The 24,771-nt window shown below is 34.2% G+C and overlaps 1 protein-coding gene across 3 annotated transcripts; it reads right to left on the bottom strand.

Moving 5' to 3' along the window:
• Positions 1-2,124: 2,124 nt before the first annotated feature.
• LOC101258202 (coatomer subunit delta) lies at positions 2,125-15,505 on the bottom strand. 3 transcript variants are annotated; one of them, XR_011212208.1, is made up of 12 exons: positions 15,324-15,451; positions 14,975-15,019; positions 14,760-14,799; positions 12,381-12,604; positions 6,642-6,884; positions 6,367-6,535; positions 5,650-5,954; positions 4,050-4,242; positions 3,792-3,945; positions 2,898-2,960; positions 2,710-2,824; positions 2,125-2,460 (listed from the first exon to the last, which is right to left on the bottom strand). XR_011212208.1 is itself a non-coding variant. In XM_004248483.5 (12 exons), exons 2-12 carry the CDS (start codon positions 14,975-14,977, stop codon positions 2,371-2,373), a joined length of 1,581 nt encoding a protein of 526 aa, XP_004248531.1. In that variant the 5' UTR covers positions 14,978-15,019; positions 15,324-15,505; the 3' UTR covers positions 2,125-2,370. The 3 variants fall into 3 exon arrangements, 2 of the variants coding, with proteins under 2 accessions (XP_004248531.1, XP_069146716.1); XM_004248483.5 differs by having other exon boundaries at positions 2,710-2,806; positions 15,324-15,505; XM_069290615.1 differs by having other exon boundaries at positions 2,710-2,806; positions 15,206-15,390.
• Between the last annotated feature and the right edge of the window lie 9,266 nt (positions 15,506-24,771).

Genomic DNA, 24,771 nt, shown 5'->3' with positions numbered 1-24,771 from the left:
GAGAGAGAAATAAAAAGAGGTAGAGAGCATAGCGTAATGTCAAGGAGGGCACAAAGTCACTAAATGTATCCAAATGTACCACACCTGACCCTGAACCTACGTTACAAGCCAAGAAAGTCCTATCGTGATCCGAGAGTCTAGTGTGGTGAACCTAAGAGTGAAAATAAGGGCAAGCCTATGTTGAAGAGTACTATCTGTGTTTGAACTTCTTCTTGAGCGCGAGTGTTGAACCAAACAATCATTGTGTGAAAAATGAGGATTTCTTTTGAAGTGGGCGCTAGTTGCGTTATGAGAAAGTTAGTACCTTGGTGAGAGTAAAAAACAGTCGAAGTGGCTATTGCATGGTGAATTTGTGTCATGATGTGATCCGCACAAGTTAGCTTTTTGAGCCCGAGAGAGTAAGATTGCACTCAATCAAGAAAGAGTCGGGATTCATAGTCATGTGATTTATAGAGCTTAAAAATGTATACTTCTGTACAAGTGTTGTTTAAGGTTATAATGCGTCGCTTGAGGACAAATAATGAATTAAAGTTGAGGGTGTTGATGTGTCGTGATTTCATGACACTTCTAATGCATCTCACTTAAGAGTTGTGTGTGTCGAAAGACTTTTTGTAGTGATTTTTATAAGTTTTTGTGTTTGTTTTGCACAAAAGATGTTTAGGCGGCAAGATAAGAAAACAAGTGAAAAAAGTGTAGAACAGGACCTACGAAGGCCATCGATGTCCTTTGTTTGATCAACAGACCGTAGTTGGTGACCGCAGATGAGCAGCTCAGGCCTTGGGAGAAGATCAGGGAAACCTAACTAAGTATGAACCATGAGAGGAAACGACGGTCCATCGATTGATCGACGGACCGTACTGGTGAACCGTCGATTAGTTCATAAAAGGTTCTAGTACCTTAATTTTTAAGATTCAAAGTATGGAGCTACGGAGGAGCATCGACGGCCCGTAGATGGATTGACGGACCGTACTGTTGGTCCATCGTTTGATTCAGAGAGGATTCTATCCGGTGGAGCAAAAAATAATCCTAAATCCTGACTGACGGAAGGAGTCTACGGACCGTCGATTGTTTGACGTTTTGTTAGTTGGTGTGTAGATTGAAGCCGAGTCAACCGAACAAACTTTATGAATATTCGAAAACCGTCTAAAAAAGAATTTAGTTTTACTTAAATATTTGGATAATTAGTTTAACTAATTTATGGTTATATTTTTAAGTTAATTATTTAAAAATGAAATTAATTATTTTATTTTGTTATAATTAAAAATTTCGTTAATTAATTGATATTAATTCATCTAAATTAAACTCAATACAACTACTTATTAAAAGATCTATCCCCTTTTCTTATTTGGGTCAATTTCTTATTTTCAGCACATCATTCAAATTCACACATCAGCCCATTCTCTTGCATTCCAATACAAAAAGTTCCAGCCCAATAATTCCTAATAATACAATACATCAGCAGCAGCGTACTGTAGCTACCAAATGACCCGACTGACCCCTTACTCGTTTTCTTCTTCTTCTTTTTCCAGCAAGAACATGCCCAAATCCAGCAGTCCAAGACGAAATTTAAAAAACCAATATATGACATATTATATTGAAAGGGTAAGTGAAGTTATTCGATTTAATTAATAAAATGAGATTAAGAAGAAAAAAATATTTTTTTCTACATTTTTTTGTTGAAGTGATTTTAAAAGAAAAAAACAAGAACAATGTTTTCTAATGATAATTTAATTAGGAAAATTTGTTCAATAAAAAAAAAATATTTGAAAAAAGACATTTTTTTTATCCATTTTGTAATTATATGGGCATTTCTGAACCAAAGTATTGACCTTAGGACATTTTTAGGTCAAAGTATTAACGATAACTCGGTAATGACATTCTTGAGCCAAACTATAGAGAAAGGACATTTTTTTTATTTCACATAATTTAAGGACATCTTTAATCATTTTCCCTAATTTTAATAATTTATAACTTCTATTTTTTTGTAATTTTGACACATGCCTTTCACCTCGTCTATTATATTATATATAGATGGATTAGAAACACAAGATTTTTTTAAACGCAGATCTAGATTAGACTTTGATTGTATAATTTATACCTTTATGATTTAGAGGGCAGAGTAAATACTTGTAATATCTTTGGTCTACCTTTATTATCCTTTAACTATGAAATGCAGAAGAATTAAACGTCCTTGCAATATCTGTCAGCCTGACCATGTCCCAGAATTTTTCCAAGGACAAAAATAAGGGCATAGTGCAAACCCAAATCCAAAATTTGCTCTTCCCCCACTCACACCAAAAAAGGAAAAGGGGCTCCTACAAACAATATGCTGCTAGAATCAAACGTAATTTATCCATGCCACTGTTACGGTTACACGACTTGGTAGTTCTCGGAAGCCAGCAGCGTTCTTTGAGAGAACTTGGGTGGAGACCCACCTTTCAATGGCAGAATATTGGCAACCTGAAAATTACAATGAATCAACATTTCAATCAACTCTAGTCTCCAATTACTCTGACAAACAATCGAACTGAAGCACTGTAAACTCCCACAGCATTGTTACTGAGTCCACCCACTACAACATCTCTTAGAAAATGAACAAGAATATCACAGAAGAGACATAAGAAGGATCGGATGCAAACAAATCAAAACAGTTAAGAAGATGAAATCAGGATCATCTCCAGACACAACTATGTTAAAACAGGTGCTAACCTTCAGGTCACTGAACGTTCTTGAGGCGGTAAAACGGGCAGAAATCGGGAAGAACACATCAGGATCTGCTGCCGGAACCACAAATTCCAGTGATCCACTGCAATTTTTTCATTTCCTAATTAGAATGAGAAACAAAGTACTTAAGATCGCATGTTTCAGAACAAAAGCAAGTTTCAACATAAGCTAACCTGCGATTAGAATTGTCGATGAGAACTACAGACCACTCCAGAACAGAATTTCTGGAATCATACCTGCAGTCAATGGTGAAAATATTGAATCTTAATGGAACATTTGGTCATATGAACAGAACACCACAGATGTTCTCCCAATCACATTGCAATACATGGATAGTCTTGGACCTCTTGGTCATATTAACAAATCTTGGTTTTGGGGTACAAATCATAATAGCAGTTATCAGTGTTTGGTTGACAATTTTGACTATAGGTGCTCATTCTTTCATTCACATTTGGTTCTAAAAGTAATCATGCAACCTCTTTAGCTGAATGACTTCATAAAAGGAAAAATACATCTGCAATTTGTGCACCTACGACAATTAAATTCATTATTTCAAAACTCTTCGCAATCAATGATATTGAACAATCTGACACTAACTAATATCCACACCAAAATTCCCTTTTTTATCATCAAGGACACTTTATACAAGGTGCAAGATACAAAATACTGATTTCTTCATCTAGGAATGCACATGGAATTGAAGTTAGCATTGAACAAGAATAACCAAATAGCATCCACCCCTTCCATTAAAGAACCAAAGAAAGTCTGAACCATCTCCAAAATTCTTATCCAGAAACCTAGTGAAACAGCTTGACAAAATTGAGGAATGCAGCAGGTGACACATTAATTTAAACATGAAACCACATCCTTGCCTTGACCGTATTTTATAACTGAATTAAAGGCACTAAACATTTGCTAGGCACTCCAGAGATATTAACAGCTTTGTATAAAACCATTTTCAGCCTTTAAAGCTCTACCGCAATAAATTCTGTGCAGGTATAGCTCAAAATATCCACAATATTCATCTTTGACATAAAAGGAGGGAATTTTAAAGTTAAGAGTGCCACCTCCACTCTCCATCAATTTGCTGTATACGTGGGGCATCCCTGAGAGCTGGGAGAGGTACAAAAATCACAACATTCTGTAGATCAGTTTGTGCTGGTGTTTCATACTCAATATTCACATAGGTTTCATTCCCAGAAACTGAAGGCCAGCAGTTAACTGAGAAAAAAATATGAAATTGATTATAAAAGATTAAACATGACTGAAACTAAAGCATGAAAAAACAGAGATGCACACAGAAAAACAAAAATTACGATTCTTACTAGTTAAAGGTAAAATCGACTCATCTGCACTTTGCATTCTCCATCTCAAGAGACTAACTCCATCACCAGATTGATTAGCAGGAAAAGGCCTACTAGGTTCTTTGAGGCCTAGAATATTTTCATTAGAAAACAACTCCTTATTGATATTTGGGTGTGTGTTGAAGTGGATGGCTGGATTACCACTGGTTTCAATCTGAACATACAGAAAGAGATGACAAATACCATCAGAAAGAGATGAAAAATACCATCAAGCAAAACCACCAAAGGTTATCCCTTCCGTCTGAGATCAAATAGGTCTGCAATCTAGGAGCTAGAGCCTCATGTTTAAAGCATATCTCAAACTGATTTGGGCGCTAGGACATGCTTCTTTTCCCAAAAAAAAATGCAACAGGCAGTCAAAAAAATCTGTTGGCATACACATTTGACCTATAAAATCAAGACACAATCTGTCTAAAGATGACAATGGAAAGGAAACCAAAGAGAGTTATGCGAATTAAGATAAGTGAATGACAAATACTTGGCTTACAAAGGACTTCTATCATCAGCTTTAGAGAATAAGGCAGACAAGTGTGTGGGCAGGAATCATGAATTGCATCTAACCGAATAAAAAGTACAATCCACCCAAAACCATGACTGCCTGTAACTGCACTTTGAATTCATTTGATTCAAACTAAAAGCATAACGGATGACTTAAGTACACTGCCTTTATTTTAGTTCTCTTTACAAACTATAAAGAGAAAGAGTGGGGTACTCACCAAGGGACGAGGAAATGAACCAAAGGAACTCATGGAGAAAGTATTTTAATAAAGAAAGGGACACAATACATTAGGGCATAATAAGATGTTAATAATCTAATATCAACGCAATTCATATGATTGTAGAGTGTCCTAAATATATGTAACAAGTCATACCTTCTATGCACACAATAAAATCAAAGCAAAATGCATCTATAGTGATTTCATTATACCCTTCAATACAACTGTTATTTGACATACAATTCTTTTTTTCTCATTACTGCAGTGTCCGAGCCATCTCTGGTGCACCTCGACCAATTCCATGAGGTACCTGCTACCTTTCACTAGTTACTGGGCCATTAACTCTAAACACTAAAGCTTGGACAGCTGGAAAGGAATCACCTGATATATTTTGCCTCCATTGGGATTGAACATGGGACCTCATGGTTCTCAATCCACTTCACTGATCAAGAGGCGGCAAGCCTCGAATATCGACACAAACTCTTTGAAAGAATACTTTCTAATAAACTTTATTACATTATACTTCCAGTACATCAGAAGATGTTGTCATGACTATGTTACTAGATATTGTCATTGCCTGGTACCAAATCCAGTATATCAGGAATTTCCTAGCTTCCTCTTTGTTTGGATCCAACGAAGACCAGTGTGACTATTGGTGTCTAGTGTGTGCCAATATCTATTGACCAATAGGTGCCATTGCTTTGAAGAGAAAGTGCAGTATTACCATTTCTTGATATTTAAAATAGCTCTAAAGATGCAATAAAAGAAACTCAAAAAGATGCTTACACGTGCTGAGAAAAGAGAACAAACAGAGAGAGAGAGAGAGAGAGAGAGAGAAAGAGAACCTGAACTTGGATAAGCCCATCTTCTTGGTTCAGAATTTGGAGAGATAAGGTACCCTGGACATTGAAGTTGCTGATACCTCCATCACGCTTTAATGTTACATTAATTTTCTCTTCAATAGTAAGGGTGACAGGGTCAGTTGGTGGTGGAGCAGGTGGCTTGGACGGACCAATGCTTGGTCTGACATCTTCGACAATGACTTCACCCTCAGCTTTCAGGGATTGCAAAAACTGGTTGGTCCTTTGTGTTTTACCTAGCTGCATACCAAGACCTTTTGGGGGGCCTGTAGCAGATGCAACTGGACGACCTGATCCAATGAGGGATATAACACAATTTAAATGCACAAACTTTTTGGGCCTACCAACTGATTCCAAGATTCAAATTAGGATTATGCTCATTAGCAGAGGAAAAATATGTCAGAGCCTTGTAACGACACTGAAGCACCCACTAAGCGAAGCAAGCCGCTAAACATGTTTTGCGCCTTGCTTCAGGGCTTAGGCACCACCTTTGACAACACTAGTCCTCCCCAATATTATTCTAAAACTTTCCTCCCTATATAAAGAGATCTAATACTAATTATAGTTGAAAGAGATCCACATTACTTTCTCAAAGAATATAAAAAGCCATGAGGAAAAATATGCAACACTTCGTAATGCGCCACCCTCGACAAGTTGAGCTAAAGACAAAGAGCATGTTTATAAGGTAAAACAAATACAAACCCTTGGACTTGGTGGAAAATGAATCCACATCAGTGCTTGGTCCAAATCCAGAACCACTGCCTCCTAAACTAGATAAGTTTGTATCACTGCCAAAGCCGGTATCCATTCTTCCAGAACCCATGGATTGCAGAGACATGAAACCTCCTTTTTCACCTCTATTCCTCTCAATCTGCAAAGCAATAGCCACATGTTGAATCTTCTAATAGAACTCAAAGAAATCAAGACAAAGGAAGGTAAAAGGTTCACGCAAAGGTAGCACTGGCATCCTCAACTACCTTGCTTTTATCAATCTCACTGGCTTTGCGCTTCATGACATCCTTAGTTTCATTAATCTTGCTTTGTAAGACTAACTTATGCAGTTTCTCTTCATGGCTCTCCATTTCACAATACTGCTTGACTTGTGCCACAGTAACATTTTCCTTGTGCCCGAGAGATATTACTTCATCAAATGCAAAGATAAGCTCAAATGCTGTCCTGCAAACTCCTTCCTCGTCAAGAGAAAAAGAATATTCAGGCACCTAGTAATAGTTAAGGTATCATCTCAAATGACCTTTCCAAGTGATGAACACATCATCAAACAACGAGCTCAATAAGCTTTCAGAGATATACTTAACAGCTTGATGAAAATGAGCTTAGATTAGGACAAACATTTTGATACGAATGCTCTTTTACATACTCACTCTAGAAGTAAATCTAGACAAGCAAGTAGAGATAATCCATCTTAGTTCTTTGTTTTAAATAGGATAAATATTAAGCATTAGTTATCTATAGTAGTTATAAGCAGAAGTTACAGCAGTAACTGTTTCTATCTCTATCTATTAGGAGTTATCTTTATGATCGTATAAATATGTGTTTAGGAGAATTCTGAGAGAAAAGTACTATTATTATCTTTGTATCTGGAGATTTGTCCGCTCCATACAGAAATAGTGATTGGTTGATGTAGTGTTTAAGATTCTTGCACTTTATTTAACAAGTTTCATTCTCATTTTGTTTCATCTTAGTTTCTATCATTTTGGTATAAGAGAAACAAGATCTAAGATGGTGGTATCTACACGTTCTTCTAATGAACCACTACCACAACCAGTCACGAATCATTCTAGTGAGACCTCTAATGATCAAATTGTACAGCAATTAATGTTTATAATATCATGTTTCGAAGCATTAGATGCAGTCGCGAAGGTTAAATCTAGTGGTACTCAACTTGATGCTAATCCTGGTACATCTACTAAAGGAAAAGGTCAAGAACATAATAGAGGTTCTTGTGAAATCAGAAGGTCTTCTCGGGTTGAGGATGTTGATGTTGACATGGATATGCCTTAGTGGTTGAAGAAATCATCTCATAGGCCACACATAAAGATGAAAATTTCTCGCTTTGGAGGAGATCCTTGTGGCTGGATTTTGAAGGATGAAATTTTTCTGGGTACTATCAAACTCCTAATGATCTAAAGGTAGAAGTTGCATCCATGGATGATGCATTTGATCTCTTTGCGTCAGTGAGCGTACATTATTGTATTGGGAGGACCTTGTTATAACTTTACAAGAGAACTATGGTCATGTTGAATTTCAAAATCCAGATGAACATTTATATAGCATTCAACAACTCGGCACAATACAAGAGTATCTTAGGAATTTGCTAAACGATCTGTCCCAGTCAAGAATTGGCCTGAACATTGTCTTTTGGGGGTGTTCCTTAATGGGCTTAGAGAGGAACTAGGATCAGATGTAAGAATTCATAAGTCTAGAACTATTTATAAAGACATGAACCTTGCAATGCAATTTGAGTAAAAAGTGGGTTCCAACAGTGGGCATAAAGGGTCTCAATGGCCAAATCTGTCATGATCCAACACAACCCACATTGGTTTTTGAACGTGAAATTCCTTAACAATCAGTAGGCAACCCACTCTTATCACGAATCAATCCTAATTTTGCACAAATATCTCCTCATCCTTCTCTGAATCATGCTTGGGAGATAGAGAAGTAGAATCGTAGGTGTAATGAAAATTTTGCATCAGGTCATCGTTGCAAGAGAGCATCTCTCACTCTTATGGAGACAAATGACACCATTGAAGGAGGTGAATCTGCGGAACAAATGTCAAGTGACATTATTGAAAGGGATGCAACAACTGACCTTGCTACAATTTCATTCCACAACTATCTATGTAACATAACAGGCACAACGATGAAATTTTCAAGGGACATTACATGGACGCAAGGTGCTGAATCTGGTTGATGGTGCGTATTCCCACAATTTTTTCTTTGAATAAATTGTTGAAGAATTACAGTTGCTTGTTCAAGTTAGGCCCTATTCTGGAGTTCAGATAAGCAGTGAAGATATCATATGTTGCAACCACTGGTGCCAAAATCTTCTTGTGAAATTCCGTGGATTAACTATTGATCAAGATTTTTATCCGTTCTCTGTTGGAGGAACAAATTTGGTGCTTGGAATTAAGTGGCTTGCTTCTTTAAATACAGTCCAGGCTAACTGGAATAAGATGTTTTTTATTTTTAATTTAAATGGGAAGTGATATAAGCTTCAAGGGGTTCCAAAAGAATCAAATAAACTAGTTGCTCTCCAATATTTCTCCAAGGAGGCTGATATTTCAGGTAATTCTCTACCCATTGATATTCAAAGCTTGCTTCATAAGTTTGAATCAACTCTTAAGGAACCCAGTGCGCTACAACCTTTCCGTCAACACATCCACTCTATCCCTTTGATTCCCAACTTAAAATCACTCAACATCCGTCCCTACCGTTATCCATACTTCCAAAAATCAAAAATTGACAAACAAGTTTCTGAACTACTCCAAAAGGTATTTATAAGGTCAAGTACCAGTCCATTTGCTAGCCCTGCCCTTCTTGTCAAGAAAAATGACAATACATGACGTATGTCTATTGATTATAGAGGTCTCAACCAAATTCACTATTCCAGATACGTACCCAATTCCAAATATTGATGAGTTCTTGATAAACAGCATGGAACAACTATTTTTTCGAAGATTGATTAGTATTGTAATTACCACCAGATACATGTCAATCTTGCAAATTCATTACAGACTCTGGTCATTATGAATTCACTGTTATGCCCTTTGGTCTCAGGAATGATCCTTCTACGTTCCAATGAGCTATGAATGATTTGTTCAGACCATACCTGCGCAAATTCAATTCTTGTATTCTTTGATGATACCTTGGTATATAGTCAAACCTTCCTTTGGTCTCACTAATGCTCCTTCTACGTTCCATTGTGCTATGAATGATTTGTTCTTACCATACCAGCGCAAATTCAATTTTTGTATTCTTTAATGTTATCTTGGTATGTACTCAAACCTTTGAGCAACATATCAGTCACTTGCAACTTGCAACTTGCTCTCTAACTTCTCCGAGATATTAGTTTCGATTCCAAAATTTCAAAATGCTTATTTGCGCAAATCCACATTTCTTTTTTGGGTCATGTGATTTCAAAAATGGGGTTGGTGTTGACCAGAATAAAGTTCTAGCAGTCTTGGAGTGACCTGTATCAATTAATATGAAGAAATTACATGGATTTCTTGGGCTAACAAGTTATTATCGCAGATTTGTGAAAGGTTATGGAATGGCGGCTTGACCTCAGTGAACTTACCAAGAAAAATACTTTTAGATGGTCAAACTCAATTGAGAATGCTTTCCAACTTCTAAAGCAAGCTTTAACAACTCTTTTGGTACAACTTCCGAATTTCACTCAACCATTTGTGGTGGAATGTGAAGCTTGTTTAAAAGGAATAGGGGCTATTCTTCTTCGGGATGACCATCCTATCACTTATTTTACTAACAGACTTTCTTTTTCCAGTCGTTTGAAGTATACTTATGACCACAAATTGCTTACTCTTGTTTTAGCTTTGCACAATGGAAACACTACCTCCTGGGCCATCATTTTTATGTCGAGATCATTGCAGCTTCAAATATCTCCTTTCCCAGCTTATTACCACTAATGAGTGGCAAAGATTATTAATGTAATTGCTTCCCTTCGACTTCACTATTTTTTACAACGCTGGGACAAACAATTTTGGAGTTGATTCTCTTTCAAGAAGTCATTAAATGCTGAATTTCTGGCTCTTGCTATTCTTGTGCCAATGAAATTTTCCAATAGGCAGAATGCTCTCAAGCCAGATACATCTATTTATAACATTCTTCGATCAATCCACCAAGATTCTTCCTTACAACCAGATTTTCACCTTGTGGATCAGAAACTATATTTCAACAAAAAGTTGGTTATTCCGGATCAATCTTCTCTTCAACAAAAGCTTCTCCCAGAGTGTCACAACACACCTTCTCCGTACATGGAGGATATTTAAAAACCTTGAAACATCTTTCCTCCAATTTTTTCTGACCAAGGATGAAGCATGATGTTAAGATCTTTGTTAAAAATTGTTTGGTTTGTCAACAAGCTAAACAGCAGGCTCTAGCAGCTGCTACAACCCTTGCCTATGCCTGGTAGAATATGGGAAGATGTCTCACTTGACTTCACTGTAGGACTTCCACTGGTGGTTTTGATACATTTTGGTTGTTGTAGATCGTTTCAGCAAGTATTCTCATTTCATCACACTTTCTAACCCGAAATGCTGCCAAGACTGTTGCTAATGTTTTTTGCAGAAAAGTTGTGCGTCTTTACTAGTGATGGCATTCCTCGGTCAATCCTAATTGGATGTTATCTTTCTCAGTGCTTTCTGGCAGGAGCTTTTTCGACTTAACCAAACAAGGCTAAGAATGAGAACATCTTACATCCACAATGTGAGGCACAAACAGAAGTGGTTAACAGATGTTTGGAATCGTATTTACGATGCTTTGTTATGTAGCAGCCTCATAGATGGAGTCAGTATTTATGATGTGCAGATTATCCTTTTAACACGAGCTTCCACTCATCCACAGAGACTACCTCATTCAAGGTTGTGTATGGTAGAGACCTGCCATCCATTTCTCCTTCTGTTCATGGAAAAACAGGCATTTTTTATTTTGAAGAACTTTTGGATCATGATGTCATGCTGAAAATCCTCAAGGATAACCTTTTAATGTCTCAAACATGAATGAATCAGAAAGCTAATTCTCATCATCGAGATGTTACCTTTTCAAGTCGGAGATTCTATCTTTCTACGTGTGTAGCCTTACCGTCAACATTCTTTGGCTCAAAGAATGTGCGAAAAATTGACACCTCAAAATTTCGGACCATATAAAAGTGTGTTATGTGCTGGACCTATAGCATATGAACTAGAGCTACTTGCTTCCCGTAAAGTCCATCCATTTTTTCATGTATCTTTGCTCTTTCCAGCGCATGGTCAACAGGCTGTTATACCACCAACCCCTCTTCCTCTTACTGAATATTGGGAACTCACTATATCTCCTGCCAAGATTCTTGCAAATCGAAGGGTCAAAGATGCTGGTGCTTCTTCTTTGGAACTGCTAGTTCAATGGGTTGACTGCCCCTTCGAAGAAGCTAGTTGGGAGAATTATGATCTCCTTGCAGATTTTCCTTCTTTTTGCCTTGAGAACAAGGCGACTTTTCAGAGGGATGCACTGATATGAATGCTCCTTTACAGACTTACTCCATAAGAAAATCTACATGTGGAGATAATCTATCTTAGTTTCTCTCGTTTAAATAGGATATATATAAGTAGTAGTTATAAGCAGAAGTTATTACCAGCAGCAATTATCTATAGCACTAACTGTTTCTAGCTCTATTTATTAGGAGTTATCTTTATGTTCGTATAAATATGTGTATTTTAGGAGAATTCAGATAAAAGTATATTATTTTCTTTGTATCTGGAGATTTGTCCACTCCATAGGACATAGTTATTGGTTAATGTAGTGTTTAAGATTCTTGCCCTTTATTTAACTAGTAAAGTTTCATCCTCATCTTTTTTTGTTACTTTCTATCACATTTCTTATGAAAAGTATCAAAACTCAATGAACAGAGCTGGGGCAGAATAATCTAGTGCTGAAAAGAAATGAATCGTCAATTTGTATCAGAAAAACATAAAGGATACAAGTTTAGACAGCAGCCTCACTGTCTCCAAATCTTCGAGAATGTTGCTCTGTTTGTTTGTCACTAGCAGCAAGTATAGAGATTCTATTGGCTGATAAACATAACGCACGTTTTCAGTCTCCACATAGGTATGTTGCTTTCCCGTTCCAACCAATTTGGGGAAGGCTGCCAGATACCCTTCAATTCTTATACGAGACATCTCAACAAACTGCCTCGAGATAAGTGCTGCAGAAGAGGTGATACGGTTAATGGTGATGTGTGAGAAATGCATCCCATATCAGAGAAGTAGAATATTGAGTGTCCCATATGCAAGAACTAGTCAATTAGACATACAACTATCAAATAAATGTAGCTGCTTCTCCTCTTCTTTAATATCTACGTAAGAGCAGAAAATCTCAGAACTATTTACCAGAATTATCAATGGACATTCGACCTACTACAGGAGGTAATTATCAGAGGAAGCAGAAACTTTTTTTTGTTAAATGTTAACAATACAAACCATTCCAACCTAAAATAAGTATAGATCTAATACCCTATAGATTAAATAATGGAAACATCATAGGTATGCATGAAAAACTAAATAGTGCCAGTAGACACCATAATGGTTCCAATATATTTCTCCCTCCCCCATTTTTTCAGCGTTATTTGATTAGCCTTATTACATAATAAATAAATAACTAAAAAGCAAATATTTTTTTTCTGTCCAAAAGTTTCTCATTTTATAGGGGATTACAAACATATGTACCATTTTCCTTTTCTCTTGTTTGCTCATGTGTTCATTTTTTATTCCTTTTTTCTTCATAAACTTTTATTCCATTTGTAAAATTTGAACGGTGATAGCGCTTTACACTCTCTCCCATCTATATATTTAATACTAATAGAGTGAACAGCTATATGGACAACCATATTTTGGAGCCTAACATTTTCTTTCATAAATAATCGTATAACTTCCTCACATATATACTAAAACTTCATTTTACTCTCTTCCCTAACTACTAATTCCTCCATCACGCACCGATTCATGCTTTTATCCAAAGTCTCAGTCTTATTTGCTCTTATCTCTTTAGTATTGCTCCCATGTTTCTCCAACTCCAAAATATTTTTATTTGGCTACCATGTTCAATCTTTTAGATTTTGCTTAAAGAATTTCCCAGAGAAATTAGTTCACCCTTAATATAAAACAATAAAAAGTTATTTCCACATTAAGCAAACACCTAGAATGTGCCACAGTTTCTAGCGCTTTCTTGTTTTCTCCTTGGTATCCCTAGGGCATTAACTTTGTTCTCATTCAGACCAAAACAATTGTCCTTATGGATAAGTTACATAGCCAGATGTATCCATACAGTATTAGCAAACAAACTATCTATTCTTTCGATGAAAAAGAAGAATTTACAAATTTATGTACAAAGATAAATACATCTATTTGAGGATATACTGTCAGTTCTTAAACATGACAAGATCTGAGTAAAGATCTCCAAATGTTCACAAGTTTAACCAGCAAAATACACTTCAATGTTTTTCTTTTTTATGATGGTGTTTGGGGCAGCTCGCACACACCTCGACTGTTTCTACCTCCCACATCATAGTTACCGGGTAATTCTGCCTAACAAAGCTTAGGCAGATGGGAATAAATCACCAAATGTCTTTTTGCCTTCCCTGGGATTTAAACTTGAAACCAAAATACACAATATATAGCAAAGCTGCTTTCAATCAGTGATGAATAACCAGTAGCTTTCCCTAGCCTTCGCAAAATACATTACAACAACAACACTATACCCGGTGAAATCCCACAGGTAGGGCCAGAGAAGAGCAATTGTGCACGTCGCCTTACCTTTACCGTTGCAAATTACATTGAACTATATTATTCATGTTGCTCCACGCATTTGTGTTCATATTGGCATCTTCAATGTAAATCATGCGTCATAAAAAAAAAACTGTCCAATTTACGTATGAATCAGAGGTTATCTACTCTCATACCTCCAGCTAAACCTGTGGAATTTTCTTTTTCTCCATAAATTGAAATTTTCCATTTCTCAACCACAATATAAACCAACTTGTACTATCACGTGCATTAACTGTAATGACTGAGCTCGAGTTTCATATATCTCAACGGTAATATCTGAACAAACATACTTAGTTAAGTGCTTTTCTGGCCATTTTATAATGTTCAACCTCTAAACTTCAAAACGGGAATTACTCACATAGCTTTGCAAATAAGAAGGCAGAGAAGTAGATCTCATTAGTTTTGTCAAAAGAACAAATCAATTATCAGGTGGGTGACAAATTAGTTTAGAATAGCAACAACAAAAGCTATTAGACTGACATCACATTATTTTGAGGAAACCAGAGATTCTAAAAACAGAGATAGTACAGGTAATACCTTTTCCTGATTTAGAAATAATGGATGCAGCTAGAACAACCTGCAGGACATACCAAAAGGCCAGTTTGCAGTTATTATAACAAGATTCTTTTCAAAATTAGAAAAAAGAAATCCATTTTTCTTAGAAAATGGCTCATTTTATCTAAGGAAATTTGCAAAATATTCAACAAAAATTATGGGCAAAATAGTTGTCAAATAAGGCAGTGAAATATTACCATTTTCGAAGCTTAGAAAATGTTAATCAGTGGATGGTGTATCACCTGGAATTTAAACATTTCGTCAAGTAAGAAGCAATTAAGCTTGTGAAACAACTATGCATAAGAATAACAATAAAGGATCAGAATATTTTGATGCAACTCCTGCAGAAAGGATTATGCTTTGCAAAATAGGGGATATTATAAACTTAATGAATTCAGAGGTAGAAGAAGAGATCAACAGCGTATTACTCTGCAAACTGTGTGAATCTTAGCATAAAGGAAGCAGATCGGATAGTAACAAAACCCTCGGATACGATCAACAACAATCATCAATTTTCGAGAGGGGTTGAGAGAGATCGAGAGTTACCTAAGTCGATCAAATTACGTAACAGCCGGACCACTGCGCAAATGCGGGACTGAACACCCAACTGCTTGCTCCCGTTTATTTCTTTCTATCTATAAATAGCTGCATCAGTTGTTAATTTATAAAATTATATATAAATTATCATATTTTCTCTATTATACTTTTGATATCAAGTACTTCATCCCTCCCAAATTATTTGTTATAATTTCTGTTCTAGAGTTAAATTATAAAAAATTTGACTAACATTTTAAGGTGTATTTTTTTATCATATTAATATGCAAAAAAATATTGCAATTTATATTACTTTTCATATAATTTAGAATATGTAATTTTTTGTTTAAAATATTGAATTAATGTGATCTAACTTAACTTTGAAAATCGTTCAAATTGACTTTCGAAAAACATAACATGAAAAACAATATCGGACAAAGGGAGTAGATAATTAATCTTGAAATGTATTCATCATTTATTATAAAGTTGACTGAGTAAAACATTACATAAGGATAGAAGGTAAAATTACATGATTTTTTAATGTAAGTGTAAAGCAAAAATGTGACATATAAAATGAGATCGAGAAAGTACTTGATAAAAAAATGTAAAATATTAAATATATTATAGTCCCTCTGTTTCAAAAAGAATGACTTCCTTTTCCTTTTAGTTTGTTTCAAAAGAATGACATCTTTCTTTTTTTTATAACAAATTTATACATGGTATATTTAAGATCGTAAGATTAAAGGATAATTTTATACATTTGACATAACTTTAATTTAGGACCACATGATCAAAAGTCTTCTTTATTTTCTTAAACCATATGTCAAGTCAAACTAGATCATTTTTTGTGAAACAGAGAGAGTAGTAAGTATTTGAGTTTTAAAATAAAATGAAAAGAATTACTCCCTTCGTCCACGATTAATTGTCATGGTTTTCTTTTTAAAGTCAAACTATAAGAACTTTGACCAATATTTACTATGTATATTTTCATCATATTGATATGCAAAAAAAATTACAATTTATAGTACTTTTCGTATAGTTTTTGAAAATCTATTTTTTTTTTAAAAAAAATATTGAATCAATATAATTTAATTTAACTTTAAAATTAAGTCAAATTGACTTTCGAAAAACGCAAAATAAAAAATAAAAGTAAACAGAGGGAGTAATTTCATAAATGATATCGACTAATGGTTTATTGTACGGAAGTCGTAGAACTAAACTTATCTTTCTCAATATTTATCATACATAATAATTGTCGGAAATTCATCTATTCAAGAAAATTCAAAAAAAAGTTGCAACACAAGATATATTTATCAAATAAGAATAATTATATTATCAACAAAACAAATAAACTCATCATATTAATGCACAATAAACGAAAAATTACATACAAAAATTAAAGTGGAATTATGAATTTGAATTGCAACTACACACAAACATAAGAAAAATAAAGTTATATGTTAATGTCATTATTTTAAAGTTATAATTGAAGGTTGATATATCAATAAGTATGCATCTCTCTCTATATATATTTATATAGTAAAGCCTCTATAAATTAATAATCTCTCTAAAATAATATTTTTCCTTTGATCTCAACTTGAGCCAATGGAAAAAATCACCAATTTCGATAAGATAATATATTTGCAAAAGACCCCTATATAAATAATATGATCCCATTAATATCATAAATCAATAATTCTTTAAAGTACAAATATATATAAGATATTTTAGTGAAATATGATTATATTGTGTTCTGATTTTTCTTAAAATTTAGACTAAGTAGAAATTAATGCTTCCATTTCTTATTGCATCCAAATCTACGGTGTTGTCTTTTCGAATTGCACCATAAAATTGTGAAGTATTCTAGGTACAATAAGTGTTTCCTTACATGTATCTAGTTCCAAAGGTACAATATCATCTTCAACTTCATTATTAACATTGTTTTTTTCGATGATATCCACAATTTCTTCTAAACTCTAGACCTCTAAACAGATATTACTTTCACTCGGATAATCCGACATGTTATTGACATCCATTTTACTATGGTAACAGAGATCATTAATCATGACCTCAAGTTCATGAATGATGTTTTCACAAGTAGGTTTATTTAGATTTTCTGAGATTGCATCTCGCGAACGATCTTTACAGTATCAAAAATAATTTGTTATTGTGCATGAACATTTGTTGTTCAAACAGGAATTTCATTATTGATAGCATCCAAAACATTGAATCTTTGTTGGATCGTTTTGTCCCACTCCATAGCCTTCCAATATTCTACGATAAATTATGTTTGATAGTACATCTTGAAATCTCTTATTATCACAGCATCATAACTTTGAAATTAATCAGATACAATAATTTTGATGTATTCGTTGTACTTTATGCATGATATTTTTTATTTGAAATGGATAAATATAATACTTATATTAGTAAGATACAATGATTTTGAGATAAGGCATGACTTTTCAAATAAAACAAAAAAACAATTATTCAATACTACCATTTGTTGACTATAAGTAGAGGAGTTTTCTTTCATTTTTCTACCACAATTTTTTTAATCTTTTGCTCTTCTTCTTGCATTTTCAAAAAAAAAGTGTTATGTATTGTTGTTGAGTGAGTTCGAAGTTCAGTAGAATACAAAGTACCACTATTATGATAAAGTAAATCGGCTTCTTAACCTCGAGTACTTGAGGAAAATAATTTTGATGATATAACAATTATTTTCTTGTTTAGTATATATATTAGTATGTAATGTTCCAATACATGGAGTTAATATGATGTAGTCTAAATTTATTTATTTTTGTTAACAATTTCTCTTATGATGTATGTCACGACCCAAAATAAGCGTGATGACACTCGTCTTATCCCACCAAGACAAGTCAGCCTAAAACTCAACTTATTACAATAAAATGCAGAAAATTTACTATCGACTTACATTATACTCCAAAACTTGGTTGTCACGTGTACAAGCCTCTAAAGTGTTACAATTGAATCAAAAGAAAATATAAGTCTCATATGATATTGTTTCTAGAGTAGAACAAAATCATAAACAAGAGTAAGGAGGTATGCTGAGATGACCAACAACTACCTCACAAATCTCCGGGAAGCCTCGGAAAAGAAGAGAATGACAAGTACCGTAAAATTTCAGGCTCATAACCTACAAAAAAAATTATATAAGCAAGGGGTGAGTACCAAACCACACGGTACTCAGCAAGTAAATCCCTAAACACAAGCTAAGGGGATGAAATATGCATACTCCTACCACCCCAACCGAACCTCCAAAGCTATAACCTGCATAAAAATCAGCCCGACCTAATAGCTCACAATTTACATAGCACATAGCTCAACAACAACACTTTGACAAATTACATATCCTCAACAACAACACTTCAACAAATTACATATCCTCAACAACATCACTTCAACACTTGAAAAAATTACTTATCCTCAACAACAACACTTCAACAAATGACATATCCTCAACAACAAGTTCAGTATTCATCAATCACAAGTTTCGCAGAAAGGCATTCACAAGATCAGCAAAACACAATATCAAGTTCACTAATGATAAGTATGTGCAATTCAATGGAATGTAATGTCAAGTATAATGATGCATGTCTGACCTAGTAATACACACCTATTGTCTCTTAGTCCGGGACCCATGGGAGACATTCTGTCCATGCATTCATCGCGGCTCACGACATAACCCTCGATAATAGTAACCATCGCGGTGCGCAATACATCCCTTGAAATATAGTAATGATCACGGTGCGCGATATGTCTCTCAAAATGGTACATCCTCTTTAAGTTCTCATTCTTTTTCAATGCACATAACACTAATCACAACCATGTCTCAGAATAATGCAAATGACATGTTCACACAAATAATGTGGAGATGACCATTTTCATAACATTGCACAATTCATAGTAACACAAACGTGATATCACCTCAACAATGATTCAACAAGTCTTCAAACTTTTCTCAACACATCACACATAAACAATTAATCACGTTGCCTTTTGTTGCCCTTTTTTCATCATTAGAATTAATCAACGTAGACAGTCAACCCATCACCAAGTCTCATTACTCCCAAACATATACCACAAGGAAAATACATGCAATCCATACACTTAACAAGAGTTTAGAAATTCGAATGCCTCGATCAATCAAGACTCCGAAACTTGAGCCTTCCCCTTTCATTGAACTTCCAACTCAAAGCAATCGATTCAACAAATGACCACACTAGTATTTTAAAACTAACAACACACATATTATTATGTGTTTAGCCTTGACCCAATAATTCACCAAAATTTATGATCAAGTTTCTAAGCTAGATGTCAATTAACATGCAACTCTCCTATCCTTAAATTTCAAGACTAGAATTAAGTTTCAATTTCTCCAACATCATAAATATAGTAACATTCATGTAATACAATACACCTACTATTTAATTTGATAACAAATATATCAAAATTTGAATCATAATATGATACTATACACAAAAAATCCAAAATTTATCAAGTAACGTGGTAGAGCCTAACCGACATACCCCTCAAATTAATCAAACAAAAGTCCCTTCATGCATAACATTATTTTTATCATATACATTATTGCATTCTGCAATGACGGGCTCATCATTATCCATCATTGCATAATTATTACTTTCAGATTCATAATACTACATTATATAATATGTATACTTGAGTGAAACTTGAAGCTATTACTTTTAGTCGTCACTCACCCAATCCTTATATCAAAGAAATTAATGTCAATACCCCCTTCCACTACAACAACCAACATTGCGTACAAAAGGAAGAAGAATTTGGCATGAAAAATCTTACCTGATGTTGTCAATTTTATATTGTTTTTCTCTTGTTCGTGCAGTAGGGTTTCCTTCGTGACTTGGGATGGAAAAGCCGCAATTAGTCTCTCATCTAATCCTTTTTAGATAATTAGGGTAAATAACTATGAGCCATGAATAAATAAAAGTTCAATTCTAGTAATTAATTCCTATAAATGGGTCATATTGTATAGGGTAATAATGTAACAATCCTAAAAATGGATAAGATACGAAATGCTTAATGTGTCAAGAATGCCTATGATTAGACTAGAGTTCACACGGATTGATGCGCGTAGAACCAGACCTCGGAACCCTTGCTACAGCCAAACAAACTAAATTGGGGAGTTGTTGATCTTGGAAAGGTTGGGTCCAACCATGTAGGGCTCTCGAATATGAAGATTTACTTGAACGAGTCTTTATCGGACTTAAAAAGGAAAAATCTTAGATTTGAAGGTTCTAGGGATAAAATGGTCTTTTTACAAGATAAGGGTAGTATCGTAATTACCCTAAATATAAAATTAATTATTTAATTAATAAGGTGGAGATGTATTTTGGAGAGAGAGGGCTGAAATTGGGCTCTTGAGGTGAAGTCTTGCTCCACCCGTGTTCGAACCTAGGTGGAAGCAATGAATTAAAGTGATTTTTTATTTAAGCTATTGAATTAATGTATTTAATTAATAATTATTATTCATTAGCTGATTTAAAATTAAAAAAATCAGATATTCATTAAATAAACAAAACCTTATTGACTAAGTCCTAAAACTAGACTCTTGAGTCTCCTACAACTCCCACTCTCTCACGTTTATCTCTTCACTCTCACGCTCAATCTCTCTTGTTCTTTCTCACGTATTTCCCTACCAAAATAAGATACAAAAGCATAAAAATAAACCAAGTTCTTCACACTTGAAGAACTCACACGAAATCACAAGAAAATAAACGTTAATCGTACACTAGGCTAAGGAGGTTGTCATTCGAGTGGAGTTGATATTGAGGGGGATTAGACGTGTTCTTGGGATTTTTGGGCAGCAAGTCAAGAGTTTAACGTCAAAAAGGTATTGGTTTCTTCTCTCTTAATACCTTTCCCAAGAGACCCCTTAATGTTCAGAATATTCATTCCGAAAACTAGGATTGTTCCCCGTTGCATGTCCCTGTCACTAGCTTCCATTGAATCATAGGTTGGTTATGTTTGCTGGTACAAAACTGGGGATGAAACGTGTTTTTTTGAAGATTATGTGTTTATATGTATGTTTAGAATTATGTAAATTATGTTAATGTTTCCGAAAATGTAACTACCTGTGTATGTGTGTGTTGTCGTGGCTATTGTTCATGGTTTAGGACTTGAAATGACATGATAGTTCTTTATATTTCATGTACACATGTTGATGTAAATGTGATGTTCATATGAGTTGAAATATGGCTGATTTGAGGGATAATATCTTAGCTAAACGAATACATGAAGACGCACCTAAAACGTTCTAAATGCACTACGAAATTCCCTTAAGAACTAAGGTGTAACTTGATGAAAGGATGCTGAAAAATCAAAAGAAAATTTCCAGCTTCTAGTGATGAATTTCGGTCAGCAAAGAGGGTTCAATATGTTTTAAAAAATGAATTAAAACAAGTGATGTCATTGAGGATTGAACCCGTGACTTCACCATGTTAAAAACCATGAAAATAAAAAAGTAAAAAGAAATATGGTGAAGGGGATTCGAACCATGGTATTGGCTGGAAATTGTAACTTAAAAGAAAAACATAAGAAATGAGAGGAGTGGGATTCAAACCACCACCTCTCAATCATATATAAGGAAGAGTAGAAGAAAAAAAATGTGAGGCGTGGAATCGAACCCACGATCTCTAAGCAGTGAAGGAGAGTAAAAAAATGAAAGAAAAGAAATGTGAGGCGTTGGAATCGAACCCACGACCTTTCTTAGGGATAATCAAGAGGTTAGTTACTCAAGTAATGACATAAGGTCATTCTTGGTCATTGCACAACGAACCCGATGAAAGTCTTAAACTACATTCTAGGTATAACTAGTGTTTACACTGACCCATGAATGAAATGAAATGAAGTATGTATGAATGAAAGAAGAAGACTCTGTGTTTGCTAAAAGAAGACTCCCTAGTTGAGGTCCCATTTGTTGAGCCCTCATTTTGGGAAGTCTTAATGTCAAGTCCATGATTCGAAGGTCTCATGACATAAAATAAATGATATGAACCACATTATGCGTTATATGAATTATGATAAGTGCTATGTGTACGTTGTTGTGTGCTATGTGCAAAATGTTAAGCATGATGGTGCATGTTACTCTCATGGAATAACTTTCCTAATCCAAATTTGGAAAGCTCATAAACTTTCCTAATCCAAATTTGGAAAGTTCACTCACTTCCCTAATCTCAATTTGGCAAGTCCATTGACTTGACCTGCTATAATCATGTTGCTAGGAAAAAGATATTCTTACTCATGCATCTCCTTGGCGTGTGCTTGCATATACCCATACTTAGTACAAGTGTGTACTAATACCATACAACTCTTTATTTTTAGTTGCTGGCACAGGTGGACGCTAGGGTTTATAGGTTGATGTTGCAGCTATCCGAACGTGGTTCTTTCATCCGGACTTGGTAGTCCCTCATGCTTTCGACGAAGTCTACCGTTATTATCTATCTTAGATGTAGGCTTTATATTGTGGAACATGTCCCACTAGTGTTTTTTTCCACTTTCATTTCAGACATTGTATCGGTTTCATTTTGGCAAAAATTCATTTAATGTAATTATGAACTGTTTCTTTCATTTGATTATCTCTATATTAGATGGTTGATTTGTGAACGCCTATGATGTTAAGTTTAAAATGTTTAGCATGAAATAAGAAAGAAAAAAATTCAAATTTTTCGCTAATATTAACCTAGATGAAGTAAGAATGACGTATGTAGGCTTGTCTGCGACCTCTGAGAGGTTAATGACGCCGGTCTCGTCTGGAGTCTAGATTTAGATCGTGACAAAGCTCATTAACCATTAAATAATAAAAATTAGCTATTTGATAATAATTACCAACTAAATAATAGTAGTTATTGAATAATTTAAAATTTCCAAACCAACTTCATAAACAAATAAAAAATAGCTCAGGGCAACTATAGTGATGAGAAAAATAGTAATTTTATAAAAAAAATTCTAAAAATGACATTCCGAGTCATTACGATGTAGATAGATACTTCTGAATATCTTTACAAAAGTTATTAAACTTCTAAAGAGTTAGAAAATTGTCACAATTTTATTTATGCTCAAGACAAAAAAAAAACTTTGTTTACCAATTATACTTATGTGAATTAGATTGTCAGGAAGTTTGCTTTGAAATACATTATATATATATATATATATATATATATATATATATATATATATATATATATATATATATATAACATTGCCCTTTTATTTTACAGATTTAGTTAAGTATTTTCGACGAAGAAAAGTTTATATGTCTTGTAATAACGTCAAATGAAGTTTGTATTATTTTAATTATTATTGTAGTATAAATTTGTTTATTTTTGTTAATAGTTTCCCTTGTGATGTATACATATGCTTTTGAATATTTATTTTACAAAATTAATAAACTTCTCAAAAGTTTGAGAATTATCGCGATTTAATTTTTTGATGCACAAGACAAAAGAGTGAATTTATTTATCAATGTTACTTATGTGATTTATATTGTCAAAAAATTTGCTTCAAAATAGTTATTACTATATAGACATTTCCCCTTTGTTACTGATTTACTATTTCTTAATATTTCAGTATTTTCGGCGAATAAAAGTTTATATGACTTGTAATAACAACAATGGAAGTTTGTATTACTTTAATTTTTATTATAGTCTAAATTCATTTGTTTTTGTTAATAATTTCTCTTCTAATTTAGATATATGTTTCTGAATACTTTTTCCAAAATTATTAAACTTCTCAAAAGTTAGAGAATTGTCACAATTTATTTTTTTGATGCTCGACAAAAGAATGTGTTTATTTATCAATGTTACTTATGTGATTAAGATTGGCAGGAAGTTTACTTGAAAATTATTATTACTATGTAAACATTTCCTTTTTGTTCTACTGATTTACTATTCTTAACGTTTCAGTATTTTTAATGAAGAAAAGTTCATATGACTTCTAATAATGCTAGTTGAAGTCTGTATTAGTTTAATTTCTATTTTATATATATATATATATATATATATGAATCAACAAAGCATGGTGGCTTAAAGGGTCGGCACGAATGACTTTGTCAAGGACCAAGGTGCAGGGTGAATCAATCATGTGGGCAAAGTGTTAGCATTGCTTAGCAAATGTCAAAAAAAGTTGGCAAGGCAGTGTCATGACATGGAATGGGCACTGACAAGGCATCTGGCCATGGCATGACATGAGCGTTGGCCGATATAAATGTGCAGGTTTGGTGTGTGAAAAAATACATTGGTCGCGTCATTTTTAAGTAAAATTAGAATTGGTTAAATAGTCCTATATGTACAAGGATATTTGGAAACTTCTTATTGACAATTATTGAGTCTTTTTAAACCCCAAAATTCACCAATTAAACAAAATCCTCAACTCAAAATAAAACCTCTCCATTCCTTCCGTC

The sequence above is a fragment of the Solanum lycopersicum genome, chromosome 10, assembly GCF_036512215.1.
Source record: "Solanum lycopersicum chromosome 10, SLM_r2.1".
Lineage (NCBI taxonomy): Eukaryota > Viridiplantae > Streptophyta > Magnoliopsida > Solanales > Solanaceae > Solanum > Solanum lycopersicum.
The sequence above is the reverse complement of the archived record's forward strand: the minus strand, read 5'-3'. Positions and strand labels throughout refer to the sequence as shown.